Source organism: Podarcis melisellensis (assembly GCF_964234715.1).
Source record: "Podarcis melisellensis genome assembly, chromosome: 1".
NCBI lineage: Eukaryota > Metazoa > Chordata > Lepidosauria > Squamata > Lacertidae > Podarcis > Podarcis melisellensis.
Window position 1 is genome coordinate 78596803 of NC_138528.1, and position 13321 is coordinate 78610123.

The 13321-nt window shown below is 45.2% G+C and overlaps 1 protein-coding gene and 1 long non-coding RNA gene across 2 annotated transcripts; one reads left to right on the top strand and one right to left on the bottom strand.

Annotated features, from left to right (window-relative positions):
• Nucleotides 1–2481: 2481 nt before the first annotated feature.
• On the bottom strand, nt 2482–6881 carry LOC309381033. The gene is made up of 2 exons (XR_014173270.1): nt 6141–6881; nt 2482–3110 (listed from the first exon to the last, which is right to left on the bottom strand). It is a non-coding gene; the product is annotated as an uncharacterized lncRNA (long non-coding RNA).
• An 895-nt stretch (nt 6882–7776) lies between these two features.
• FTH1 (ferritin heavy chain 1) lies at nt 7777–13175 on the top strand. Its single transcript, XM_081931246.1, has 4 exons — nt 7777–8036; nt 10349–10495; nt 11923–12048; nt 12844–13175. The coding sequence occupies exons 1-4, from the start codon at nt 7926–7928 to the stop codon at nt 13006–13008; spliced, it is 549 nt and encodes a 182-aa protein (XP_081787372.1). The 5' UTR covers nt 7777–7925; the 3' UTR covers nt 13009–13175.
• The last annotated feature ends 146 nt before the right edge of the window (nt 13176–13321 follow it).

The following is a 13321-nucleotide window of genomic DNA, read 5'->3' on the forward strand; positions in this document are numbered from 1 at the left end:
CAGCATTGTGTCTGTTTTTGTTTGGGGAAGTTACATGTTTCTTTGGGGGGGGGGGCGTTCTCTTCTTTTGTCTCTTACTTGCTTTGGATGTGTAGGTGTTTTGTCTGCTACATAGGAGTTCTGAACATCACCAGTTTTTCTTCTGCAAAGTGGGTATCTTCTTGTGTCCTCAACAGTTTATTAGACTTTCAAATTGCCCCCCGACTCCAAAAGTTAGGGGACTCGACAATATGTAAGGGCTTTAAAGACGAGGCACCCAAGTCTTTCAGCTGATAATAGACTGAGGAAGAAAGGGTGCTGCAAATGCAGTAGATTGCCTGCCATAAGTCTAGTACTTTTTGTTCTTGTTGTTCTACTCATCTCCCACCCCTGCTTTTGTGTATCATCCAACTTAACAAAGTGTTCCAAGCTAGGTTACTTGAAAGCTTGTTCAAGCCTCAGCCCTGCATACCTGAAGGAGCGTCTCCATTCCCATCGTTCAGCCAGGACACTGATGTCCAGTTCCAAGGGCCTTCTGGCAATTGTATGTGGTATTGGGTATATTATGTGGAACAGTGTTTTCAAAATGGTGAAACAAGATTCATCAATAGATTCTATTCTGACAGAGTTAGTGTTATGAGGAGATAATCCAGCGCAAGAGCCCTACCATCAGGGAAGTTCTAAAATGTTGTAGCGTAAAGGCTTTTCGTAAGAGTAAAACTTTGTTTTGTTAAGTATGTCAAACCTAGAGCAAACTGAATAAATAGGTCTTGCTAGAATGTCCTGTAGTCTCGGCCCCTATCAATCAGTTACTATAGAAATGTCCTTTTATTCCTTACTAGAAATCTTTGTCTTCAGTCTGTACACCAAAAATTAACTTGGATTTAGCACACAACTTTACATTTCAGTGAGGAGTGATGATGTCCCTTTTCTCCCCCTCACTTTGTGTCACCCCTTCCCAGAGAGGACTGCTGGCAATCTTCCCATAAACAAAACAAAAAATGGCTCCTGCTCTCCAGATGTTGCTGAACTCACAACTCTCCTTATCCCTAAGCATTGTCCACACGGTTGAGAGCTGTGGCTCAGCAACATCTGAAAGGCACGCCATTGGCGATTCCTGCATGACAGCTTATGCCAAAATAAAGGGACAAAGAACTCAGTTACTTTTTTTAATGTGAGACCCAGACTTTTTTTTTATAGATTTGAGCTCTGTTAACCAAATTGTGCTCTTTGGTGTGACGAAGCTATCTAGACTCTGCCTTGTGAAGAGTGTGTAATAATAAAATTTAAGGTCTTATAAATATAATAAATTTTCAGAAATGTACCAGCCAAGCACGTACATAGATCAGCACAGGAAGACTGACCTGAAACCATTTTGACCCAAACTGACCAAATGTTTTCTCTGCAAGGAGGGAGGGGGGGGTCAGGGAGCCTTCCCATTGTCTCAGGAATTGGGAAATCACCAACTCAAGGAATGGGCAGACTACCAGGAAAGGCAATCAGGTAAGGCATTATCAGATAACCTGACAGACAGGAAAAACAACAACATTCAAATTTCTGTTGTAGACCACCTTTTCTGTGATGTAGGTATGATGTTTGTGAGGGGTGGTCTTGGGTTACACCCCTTCTGTGATGTATGTATGATGTATGGAGAGGTGGTCTTGAGCTCCAGGGCAGGGAATTTAAAATCTCTATATAAGGGCAGGCACACTTTGGTTCTGGGTCCTCCTCCTTTCCTGCGGGTGAGGGGAGCATCCTGTTGCAACAGATCAATAAAAATCAGGCTTACTAGCTGTTTTGCTTCTCAATATTCTCTGGTTGGCCTCAGTTATTTTCTCCTACCAATAGGGAACCCGTGTAAGGACTCTCTACGGGCTCTTGGATACCCCATAAGGGAAAAAGGGCAGATTTTGTTTACAAGAAGTGTGTTTCTCTTTTCTCCTGATAAGTGGGAGCTTTTTCTGCTCAGCTGATGCTGGCTCCCCCCCCCCTTGCATATTATACAGCTGTTTCAATCCCATTTGTGTAATTTAAAAAAAAAATCCCACATGCCCACGTTGCAACATGCTGGCTTTTCCCTCATCACATGAAGAGCATAAGTGTGGACTCCTGAATGAGCAGAATGTGGAATGGCCACTGTGAGCTCAGCTTTTGGGCACGGTTGTAGGACAAAATAGGGACTGACAGCACACACGAGGGATTGGGGGCAGGAGAAGGGACATGGATGGGGATTAGGAAACGACTGAATAGGAGGAGGACTCCCGGCTGTTTTTATTGTCTCTGCTTGTCTTTTGGAACTGCTGATATTTAACTAGACCTGAGGTTAAATGCCCCTGGTTCTGGCGCCAAAGGAGGGGGGGGGGTTCCTCCCTATGCAAATAGCTTCAAAGGACTTCAGCAAGGGAGGGGGAAAGCTCCCGACTTCTGCCTTCTGCAATCTGGACAATTCCCCAGCCCTGCTGCAGCTTACATTCAAAAACCATAATAAATTACCTGGGAAGGGCAGAGACATACGGTATTTAATGACACTGCCTAGTTCGGCCCCTGTTTAAAAACAAGCAGCGCTCTCTCACTAACTTGCAGCGAAGGGCAGGGCTAGATTTCCACAGCCATCAGACCTACCAGTCAGCCTCATTGTTTACCAGTTGTGTTTGCACAGTAGCTGGAAGGGGGCTGAAGTGGTTATAGGGAGTGGAAAGTCTCCGTAATGGCATTTCAACAGAGATATCTTTCCCCCTCATTTGCCGTCTTGTGTTTAGCTTCTGGAATTTTTTCCTCTGACACCTCAGCTCAGTGCCTGAGGGACATCTGCTTCTCGTCTTGGGACTGAACCCTCAACAATGTTCTCTCTGTTGTGTAGGGTGGTCTGGTCCTTGTGAGGTGGTGCCTACATACGTTGAAATACTTTTGAGGCAGCAAATCAGCACCAAGGTGACTGCTTTCCAATCTCCCTGCCTGCAGACAGCCCAGGAGGCTAAGGGAACTGGTAGAAGAACAACAAAAGGAGGTAGTGGCTCAAGCTGGCTGGTGTGAGAACAGCATTCTGGACTAGATGGGCCTTTGGCCTGACCCAGCAAGGCTCTTGCATTCTGGCAAATAAGAGTGTCAGCATTTCCAGCGGGATCTGTGGCCTGGAGAACAAAAAAATGGCTCGGCAAATCAATACAGGTTTTGGACATTACAGACACTTCCAACAAGTGGCCCAGTATTTCTCAGCAGTACAGTACCTTGACCACTGTATACAGCAGCTTATGTATTGGGGTTTATGGAGTTGCAGCAACAGCTTCTCATTCACAGTACAGGGCAGTGGCAGGCATTACCTTTCCTAATTCTGACCTATGCCAAAGGGACTGGTGCAAGAAAATGTACAAATTATTACCAGCACCCCTGTGAGTCATGTAAGATGAGTAATTGACCAACACTACTTGGTTCATCTTCCAGTGGGGTTCTGTGGCACTTCCCACTGTGGTTTTAATTCTGCATTCTGTAGCTCTGCTTTCTTAATATTTAATACTCTGATTGGCTTTAACATGACATAGCATTTTCCTGTGATTTGGCTTTCTTAAAGGCATTTTCAAAACCCAGGTTTTGCTCTCCTAATCTCTGAAGTACTTTGTAGACTCACCACAAGGTGATATTTCTGTAGTTTGTTTTTCCTCATTGTTGCACAAAGTTCCTTACAGGGCATTGCATAGTTTGCCTGACGTAATTGGGTTTCTACTAGTGATAGCCCGGGTAGTTACCCAATGGAACTTTTACACTCATTTCCTGTCTGGGTGACATGTCAGATTCAAAACAAACAGCTAAAGAAACTAAAAAAAGTTACTCTGCCTAAAAGCTTCTTCTCAAAACACAGTGTAAGGTCAGATCCATAAAGTGCTCTGATGATCAAAGCTATTCTGTGAGAACTGCAGACAAACGTATGGGTGGCTAATTCAAACAATTACTCTGGCATCTCTTACCACAGCCCCTTAGCATCCAAAGCTCCTTTGCTTACTTATCCCTTCCTGCCATCCACTGGCCTCTCATTTTAGAAGAATTCTTACAAACACCCTTCCCACGTGTTGAGCAGGAGACCAGGGTGTCACCAGGTAAGCAGGGCCATCTGCTGCTGACAGATGTGTGGACTGCATCCCTTGCCAGCTGTGCATTTGGTGCATATAAGGAGAGCTCCTACAAGTGTACCAAATGTCTAGAACTCCCACATGTCAGGAGGGCAGACAAAGTGATGTACTAGTGAATTGTATGGGTGGCAGATACTACAGCAGGGGGGCATGGCTTTAAAGTTGTTGTTGTTGTTATATTTATACCTCACCTTTTCCCCTGATGCAACTCAAAGTGGCTTACAATTAAAAATAATAATGGCTAAAAACACAGAAAAAACAAAACTATATACATATATAAAATCCATTAAAAACATACAGATAATTACAATAAAAACAGCATAGCACCAGCCCTTTCATTAAAAGCAATCGATTCCACAAAGCCTGCTGGAACAAGAACTTATTCACCTGCCTGAGGAAGGGCAACAAGGAGAGAGAGCCAGTGTAGCTTCTCTAGGGAGGGAGTTCCAAAATCTGGGGGCAGCCACCGAAAAGGCTCTGTCCACAAGTGATCCTGTGAGGGTGGCGAGATCGGTAGAAGGGCCTTCCCTGAAGATCTCAAACGTTGGGGAGCTTCGTATGAGGGAATAAGACTTTCAAATAGGTGGCACTGTGGGTTAAGCCACAGAGCCTACAGCTTGCCGATCAGAAGGTCGGCGGTTTGAATCCCCGCGACGGGGTGAGCTCCCGTTGCTCGGTCCCTGCTCCTGCCAACCCAGCAGTTCCAAAGCACGATGTGCTAGTAGATAAATAGGTACTGCTCCGGCGGGAAGGTAAACAGCGTTTCCGTGCACTGCTCTGGTTTGTCAGAAGCAGCTTAGTCATGCCGGCCACATAACCCGGAAGCTGTACGCCGGCTCCCTTGGCCAGTAAAGCAAGATGAGCGCCGCCACCCCAGAGTCGTCTGCGACTGGACCTAATGGTCAGGGGCCCCTTTACCTTTACCCTTTTAAACCGTGTAGGGCTTTATAGGTCATAACCAGCACTTTGAATTGAGCCTGGAAATAGCTAGCCAGTAGAGCTGTTGTAGAAGGGGGTCCCATGTGGGACTAGTTTGTATGCCACATGTTTCAAAAGGCATAAGAGGACCATGAGGCTGCACAGACTAGCTTGTCCCATTTGCCATGCCTGTAGCCGCTCCTCCCCATATGTGAGGAGCCCTTCGTGCAAACTGATGAATACATATAGAGCTTCTCAGTGAATGGAAGCCCATGAGGGGTTTTGTCTCTTATTTGCCTTTCTTTGAGGTCTCTGCCTCCTTTACCTACCGGTAATCTCTCCATTGTTCTTGCTTTTTTGTCTCTTAACCCACTACCGACACTGTCCACTATCTCCCCTCCTTTCCTGGCTCTCTTAGCTTGGCTGTCTATTGGTTCTACTTCTTCTTTTGATCTTTGAGGATGGAGGAATCTCCTGCGACATATTATTTGACCATATTTATATATTACTTACCGGTAATTAACAAAAAACCTCTGAGCAGTTTACAATGTAAAATAATTGATTTAGAATCGAGTGGTAAACACAAATATAAAATTTATCAAGATGCAAATAAAACCAGCAGCTATAAACCAAATATACATAATAGTATTGCATGTTGAAAGTGCATGCTAATTATTGCCCCCAAGGAAGAGCTGTAGCTTGAAACAGGTTAGATGCCACGACATTTTTAAACAATCAATCAATATTTAACTGCCCTGTGATCTTCAGATGGTGGTATACAAATTTTAATCATCATCATCATTTGTACTCAGCATGTTGCGAGTTGCTTTCCTTTTTTGAATATCAAATCGCATCACCCTGACCAAGCTGCTATTGAAATCCTTTAGTTAGCCTGTTACTCTCTTTGACAAGAATAAACCTTTTAAATTCGTAGCAGTTTGAAGTCTGCTGCTTCTTTCCGACTTTCAGTCTACAAGTTATGGGCTGAAACAATAAGCCTTTGACAACGCGCCCTGGTAATACAAGAGTCTAAAGAGAATCCACAGCCACTAAGGGCTATCTACTTTATAATCACTGCAGAGTGTTTTTCTACTCTCCGAATCGTCTCTGAATCCATACCTGATTCTGCAGCTTCCCTTCCCACTAGTACGTTACTGGGGCTGATTCAGGACTTTCTCACTTGGGAACTAAATTTCACAATTCTGCCAGTGTTTTGAAATTCTGAAAATGTGAAGGATGCTGAAGATGATGCGATGATAAAAAAAGAAGTACAGTTATATAGTGCATCATTGTGAAAAGGTGTTTCCTGGCACATTCAAGAAAATGTATACTTGGAGGTTTGTTTGTTAAAAAATCATTTGGCAGAACATATCACCAGACCTCACAGAAGAGCCTTATTGATTTTGGCTTGACGCCTGTTTTATGTACAATGAGCACTGTGTATGTACACAGCTATATTTTCTCCTGTCAAGGAGTGAAGTATGTGTGCAATGTATACAGTGCTATAAAGCAGTTTTTTCCAACTCTCTTTTTGATTGAGGAACCCCTAAAAAGCACTGCTGTAAAAGAAGGTGCTACATTTACAGGAACTGTGAACGCACATTAAAACAGAAGAATAAGTGTTTTCTCTCTCTGGAAGCTGCGACCTGGCCATCAGCTGCTCTGAGAGACCAGTTGTCTCTGGGCTCTCTCTGAACAGCATCCTAGCCTTGCCTGTTCCATCAGGTTACAGTAGTGAGAAAGAAAAGGCAACAGGGCTATTTCAGCCGCTCTGCTGGGAGACCAGCTACCTTTGGCTAGTCTTCTCCCTCATGGGTCACCTAGCAATAGCCATTCCTTCACGCTACCAGACTTGTTATAATTGACCTGTTAAAAGAACTGTAACTTTAAGAACTGGTATCTTGAGTTTCCTTTTCCCCTTTCTCCCACTCTTCTTCTTTTGAAGAGTAGGATTAAAAGCAGTTTAAATAAATAAATAAAAATTACTGGTAATTTCAAAAAGGCAGTTGCCCCTCTACCTCCCCTTGCATTGAAATAACGCACTGATTCAACAGCTAGTTGCTTGGGTACTCCACTTTCAAGCTGGTAAGATGCCCACCACCCAGAGAAGGCTGGAGATGATCTTTGCACTGCCAACATTGGCTTGCAACCCACTTTTAGCACCATTCCACTACATCACAATGATTCTTCTCTCAGAAGAGATGAAGTTTTTGTGCCGCTATTTTTCCAGTCTCCGGGTAGCAGTTCATCACTTGATGTTACTGGGGATGCCAATTTGCAGTAAAATATTGGGGAGCGGGGCGGGCAGGTAAGCCCCGCCCTGCATAATCGATCACACGATGCGACGCACGCACACTATCTGAATGGTCCCCTCAAATTTTTTGTTGGGGGGTGGGCCCCCTAGAAATTGGCTCCTATGGATGTTACACTCCCAGAAGTATATGTGCGCGCCCTCACGTACACAATGTTTTGGGTTATGCGTTAACTAGCTTCCTTCTATATAGGGTACCACTGCCTTCGGGTCTTTCATTCCCATATTTCAGCATGCATCTTTTATTTGAATTTCGAATAACACCATGACTCAGCGATTTCTCCCTGGAGCTGCGTCACGCTTACTCCTCAGGCGCGAGATCGGAGCGCAGCTCTCCTTCCTTCCTTCCCTCCGCCCCTCTCCTCGCGCGGCGGTGGGCGTGGCTTTCCCCGCCTCGGATTGTGACGCAGCCTCGGGGTCCGGGTATATACGGCAGCTACGTAAGGCGCAGGGCTTTAGAACGTTCCGACAGACCCGGCCGAGGAGGTTCCTGCTTCAACAGTGATTGGACGGAACCCACCCCTGCTCGGGCCCACCCGACCTCCGCGCCTCCGCCTGCCCGACCCAGCTGCACCACCTACAGCCGCGCTGCCATGGCTTCGTCTCCTTCCCAGGTGCGCCAGAACTACCACCAGGACTGCGAAGCCGCCATCAACCGGCAGATCAACCTGGAGCTCTACGCCTCCTACGTGTATCTCAGCATGGTGAGCTCCGACCTGGGCAGGCGGGCGGGCGGCGGGGGGAGCCCTGAACTGGAGCAGGGAATGGTGCCTTTGCTGGAGGCGGGGGCGAAGGAAAGGGAAGCGGCGGCGGCGGCTGGTTCTCCCTCCCCTCCCCGGGGGCGCCGCCTCCGTCTCTGTTTACTAGCCGTGCATTGGCTTGTCCTTGGAGGGCGAGCGAGGCCTGCGTGCTCCTGCAGGCGGATCCCTTCGGGATTCCTCGCTGTAAACAACCGAGCGGTTTCCTTTCCCGAGGAGATCGCGGCGCCCTTCGAGCCGCTCCGCTGCCCTTCTGCAGGCGGTGCAGAGAGGCTTGCCCTCTGCCCGTTGGAGCATAAAACGGCAACGTCTTGTGACGCCTTAAAAGGCCCAACAGGTTTTTTTTTTCAGCCGCGGGCTACTTCGCTTCTCATGTCGTAATAAATCTGGTGTTTGTTATTTTCCGAGGAGCCGCAAGGCGCTCCGTTCCTTTTTTTCCCCTCCCCCTGGAGCAGCCAGCCTCTTGCGCAACGCGTTCCGAGCGTGAATCGACTCGGGAGTCGAAGAACCGCCATTAAAAAAAAGATCCTTGAAGCTTGCATTTCTATGCTGTTTGTCTGGCCGCTGCTGGGAGCCCAGTGCTGAGACGAGAGGCTTGATCCGCTCCCGCTGCGCTGTAGCGGTTTTCTTGGTTCTCCGTTCCTGCTGAGCGGCAGTTTTGCTGCGCGCACCTGCGGCCGGAGCGAGAAGCGCATCGCGGCGCGCCCAGTGGGGCCTTCCGTGATGCTCCGAGCTCGGCTTAAAGGTCAATGCACCTTCTGCGCCACTGGCGGGGGGGGGGGCGGCCCTGTTGGCAGGCCCGGCCCGCTGGGGTTTGGCAAACATTTGGGCATTGCGCTGCCGGGACCGGTGAGGAGGGCAGAAAGCAGCTTTGGGGGGCACCTTTTGACACAGCCTTGCTAGCAGGCAACATGGGGTGGACTCACAAATAAGCAGTTGGTTGTATGCTTGCCTCTGAAAAAAAAAAGGGGGATTGCATTTTAAAAGTTAATCTTTAACCAGTCCTTCCACATACACGTTTGGTATAAACAGGCTTCCACTGTAATGTTTGTACTAGCCTATGTGAACATGAAGAACAGTAGGACTTCAAGATGGCTATCTTAAACTTGCCAGGAGGAGGGTGGGTGGGACTCGTGGGGTTGTTAACGCCAAGAATCTTCAATGAAGCTTCAAACAGTATGTCGTTTGGGTGTAGGTGTAGTTACAAGCCATTTCTCTGACCCTAGCTTGAAAATGTTTGCCTTTCACTTGGTGCTCACTGTTTTGAGTGCTAGAATGTACTGTAATGTGCTGAGAACTTGGATAAGTGGACCACGTGTGAGCAATGTACTCCTCATTGCTTGGTATAGTAAAACAAGCTTTATTATTTGTCTGGCAGCATCTAATAAGCAAGTAACAGATTGGCCTGCCTATTTCAACATGCATTAACGGTTCAATTTGCATTAATTAAAGCAGGCTGCCATATTACAAACTCCGCTAAAGGAGTAGGATGACTCCTTCAACCCTAGAGCTTTTATCGGCATTAGTTGGAAAGCAGAACAAAATATACAACTAGCTTGTAAGCAAATGAATAGCAGTGCTTTAAACAACCAAATTACACAATTGAGCATGTTAGAACCTATAAAGTTGCTGTTGGAGCTTCCACAGTCCTGTTAAAATTAATTTATTCATCTGGACTATGTTTTGCAAGTGTATTAGAGGGATTAGACTTGGACTGTCAAAACTGACTATAAAGGGCTGGATTCTTGAGACAACATGGTCTCAAAGAAGCCACAGGTTTCTGATCCTGCTTCCGAGTGTCATGATTTATTTCATAACTAAACTTATCAATAATTGTCACTTTGATAGTTATTTTCTTACTCCTAGACCACAAGTTGATCATTTTAAGTGTTCAGCAAGCACCATTGTACTGTTAAGGGCCAGGTTTTCACTACTACTACTACTAAATAATAAAATCAACTAGATTTTCCACATTGAGATCACTTTAGCTTGTTGTGGCTTGACTGAGGCTGGAGCTCCAGTGCTTCTAGACCCTTGAGCCTATGTGTGGTATACCAGAAACAAGTAATAATGGAAACCTTTAATGTGGCCATTGATAGATTTGTTGATCAGTAGTTTCAAGAACTGCCCTGTAGGAAAATAAATTTGCCAACCAGTAGGAGCAAGTTCCTGCCTGCATATGTCAAGTGATATGGACATTGATGGTTGAAATACATGGTTCCCTGATTCTAATGAATGAATCTGAACTTTATTTTCAGTCCTACTATTTTGACCGCGATGATGTGGCCCTGAAGAACTTTGCCAAGTACTTCCTTCACCAGTCCCACGAGGAGCGTGAGCATGCAGAGAAACTTATGAAGTTGCAGAACCAGAGAGGCGGCCGCATCTTCTTGCAGGACATCAAAGTGAGTTGTAAAAGTGTGGTAAATACAGCGCTGTTGCTTCCTGGACTGGGATCCAGATTAAAATTATGAAAAGAACTAAAATGTGCTTTCCAAAGACTGAATGTATCATTAGATGCAAAATCCACAGCTAGTCTAGTGGTTACAGAAGCTAAATCTGCTTAAGAAGAGTTCATGAATAACGGACCTCATAGAATGTAGCGTTGCTAGATTATACCTGTACACCAGGGTGGGGTTGAGGGAGGGGAAATATCCCTTTGTGTAAACAAACTCCTTGCTGCCTGTACAAAACTACTTGGGGGTAATTTGAAACTAGAACACCTTCACCAACATTCACATTTTAATTATGCATGGAGTTATGAGGGCAATTCAAAACTGGATTCCCTCCCCATGACCAATCTGAAGTGGTAGAGTCCGGCAGTAGATAAACTGCAGCACTACGTGTAGTTGCTGATCACGTCTTGCTTTGAAGTATTGGTGTGACAAGGAGCCATAGGGGGGTTATTGTGGTGGCTTCTCTGATAAATTCTAACTGTAGGGCCAGCTTTTCTGAAATACAGCTTTACCACCTCTGCATGAAAAAGGAAAGTTAAGGTCAGTTCACACAGGCCAAAAGTGGGTCCCATCAGGCCTGGCCTGAACACTATGAAGTGTTAGCTACCTAGGATTTCCTACAGTCCTTTGCAACTTGCAGGTGGTCTTGCTGGCCAAGCTGACCAGGAAAGAGTTCCTTCAAGCTTAAAGTGGCTTGAGGTGTCTTGAGTTACTAGTGCTTGGCTGAAAGATATGTGCAAAATGGAACATGCCCTTCGTTCTGCAGTGAAAATGCAGCTTGAGAATGTAGTTGCCATGGAAACTGCAACATCAACCAATCTTCTGGTGATTATGTAATAAACAGTGAACAGCTCTAATCTGCAGATAAATATGTGGCGTTCCATATAACTTCAGTATTCAGTGATAAAGCAAGTGGCGTGTGTCAAAGGAAAAAATATTGACCGCGGGGCAGGGGAAGTAAGGGGAAAGTCTGATCACAAGTAACTTGAAGTGTGATCAAGAGCAGTTTAAATCGGCGCTTGGCTCTTTCAGAGCATTTGGGTGTTTATGGGCGTGCTTAGCTAGCTGCTGTAGTTTTTGTTGCTCTTTCCTTGCTATTAGGCATGAGAGGAGAGGTAGATGGAATCTGGCAGTGCCTGGAGCCGGGTTAGAAGCAGCCAGTTACAGTTTCAGGAGCTGGAGGACATTGCAATAGACACATTTTGCGCTGGAACATGCCCTGTAATGAAGTATTTAATCTAAAGTGTATTCATAGATAAAGGGCCCTAAATTTGTCCTGTAAATACCTGCCAGTTGTTCTGATAGGTGTATGCTGTACTAATAATCCTTGTTATTCCAGTGGTTCAGCTTTGAGTGGTTTCCTTTGCTTTTATTAGAAACCAGATCGTGATGACTGGGAGAGTGGATTGACAGCAATGGAGTGTGCTTTGCACTTGGAAAAGAATGTGAACCAATCACTTTTGGAACTGCACAAGCTGGCAACTGACAAAAATGACCCCCATGTAAGTTGGAAATTAATGGAAATAGCATGTTTGTCTTTGTAAATGATATGCTCAAATACTTGCTGCGATTTAAAAAAAAGCAAGAAGTAAATGAAATTTGAAAGAGTAAAAGAACAGGGCTGAATTGGAATTCCACGCTGGTAGGTGGAACTGTGTGTTCAGAGAAGCTGTGGGATTACAGAATGTGTTCGTGTGGGTAGAGAACTTGACACCATGAGATTTTTTGCTATTTTTATTTAAAGAGACCATTTCTAGCCTTTATGCCTGCCCACACATTTCCAGGTATTTTTGCACTGCATACTAAGATTGCAGAAGTAAGAAGCTTTCAGATATTTTTCTTTTGTTTTAGAGGCTGGGGTGGGGCTTTAGAGTCCTTACTTCTTTAGTAGCTAGCAAAAACTGCAGAACACATTGCAAAATCTGCATAGTCTATACATGCAACAGAATTTGGTCTTCATTGATACAGATTTTTCATTTTTAGCATGGAGTACATCCCTGCCTGGATCAAGTAGTAGATTGTGCTCTAATTCTTGAGCAGCTCTCCTTTAATGGGAGTTGGTAAAAACAAAAACCCTACACGCTACTTGTGTGCTACATCTGTTCAAAGAGAATCTGAAGGCAGAGCTGCATTTTCAGGTCAAACCAGGCTTTAAGTACTGGCAGTACCTTGACTGTTGACTTTGCTCATGGTTTCATCAGGAAACCTTGACTTCTTGATGATAGTTTTGAAGACTGTTTTGCTTTGCTGGCAGGATCGATAGTGTGGTGTGCCTAAGACATTGTTTTATTTTCCAGTTATGCGACTTCATTGAGACCCACTACTTGGATGAGCAAGTCAAATCCATCAAAGAACTGGGTGACCATGTGACCAACTTGCGCAAGATGGGGGCACCAAAATCTGGAATGGCAGAGTATCTCTTTGACAAGCACACCCTGGGAGAAAGTGACAGTGAAAACTAAACCTCCCGTGAATGCTTCAGCAGGGACTCTTACCTTCTTACTCAGCTGTGCATGTTTGTTTGTTTTTTGTTTATCCATACTATTGTCCATAACTGTATAAAACCATCTATTGTTCTTTTTGTGTTGGTAACTCAAATGCCCAATAAAAGTGATTTGGTTCCACTAAATTTCAGTTGTCCTGTAGTATGTATATAGGTCAAGTGTTGGCAAAGTAGTGAGAGCAGGGTTTCTTCCAAACTTAATAAATCTTTTATACCACCTTTTTTAGGAATACCACCCAGTTCTCGCCCCCAAACTCCACCACAAGGCCTAC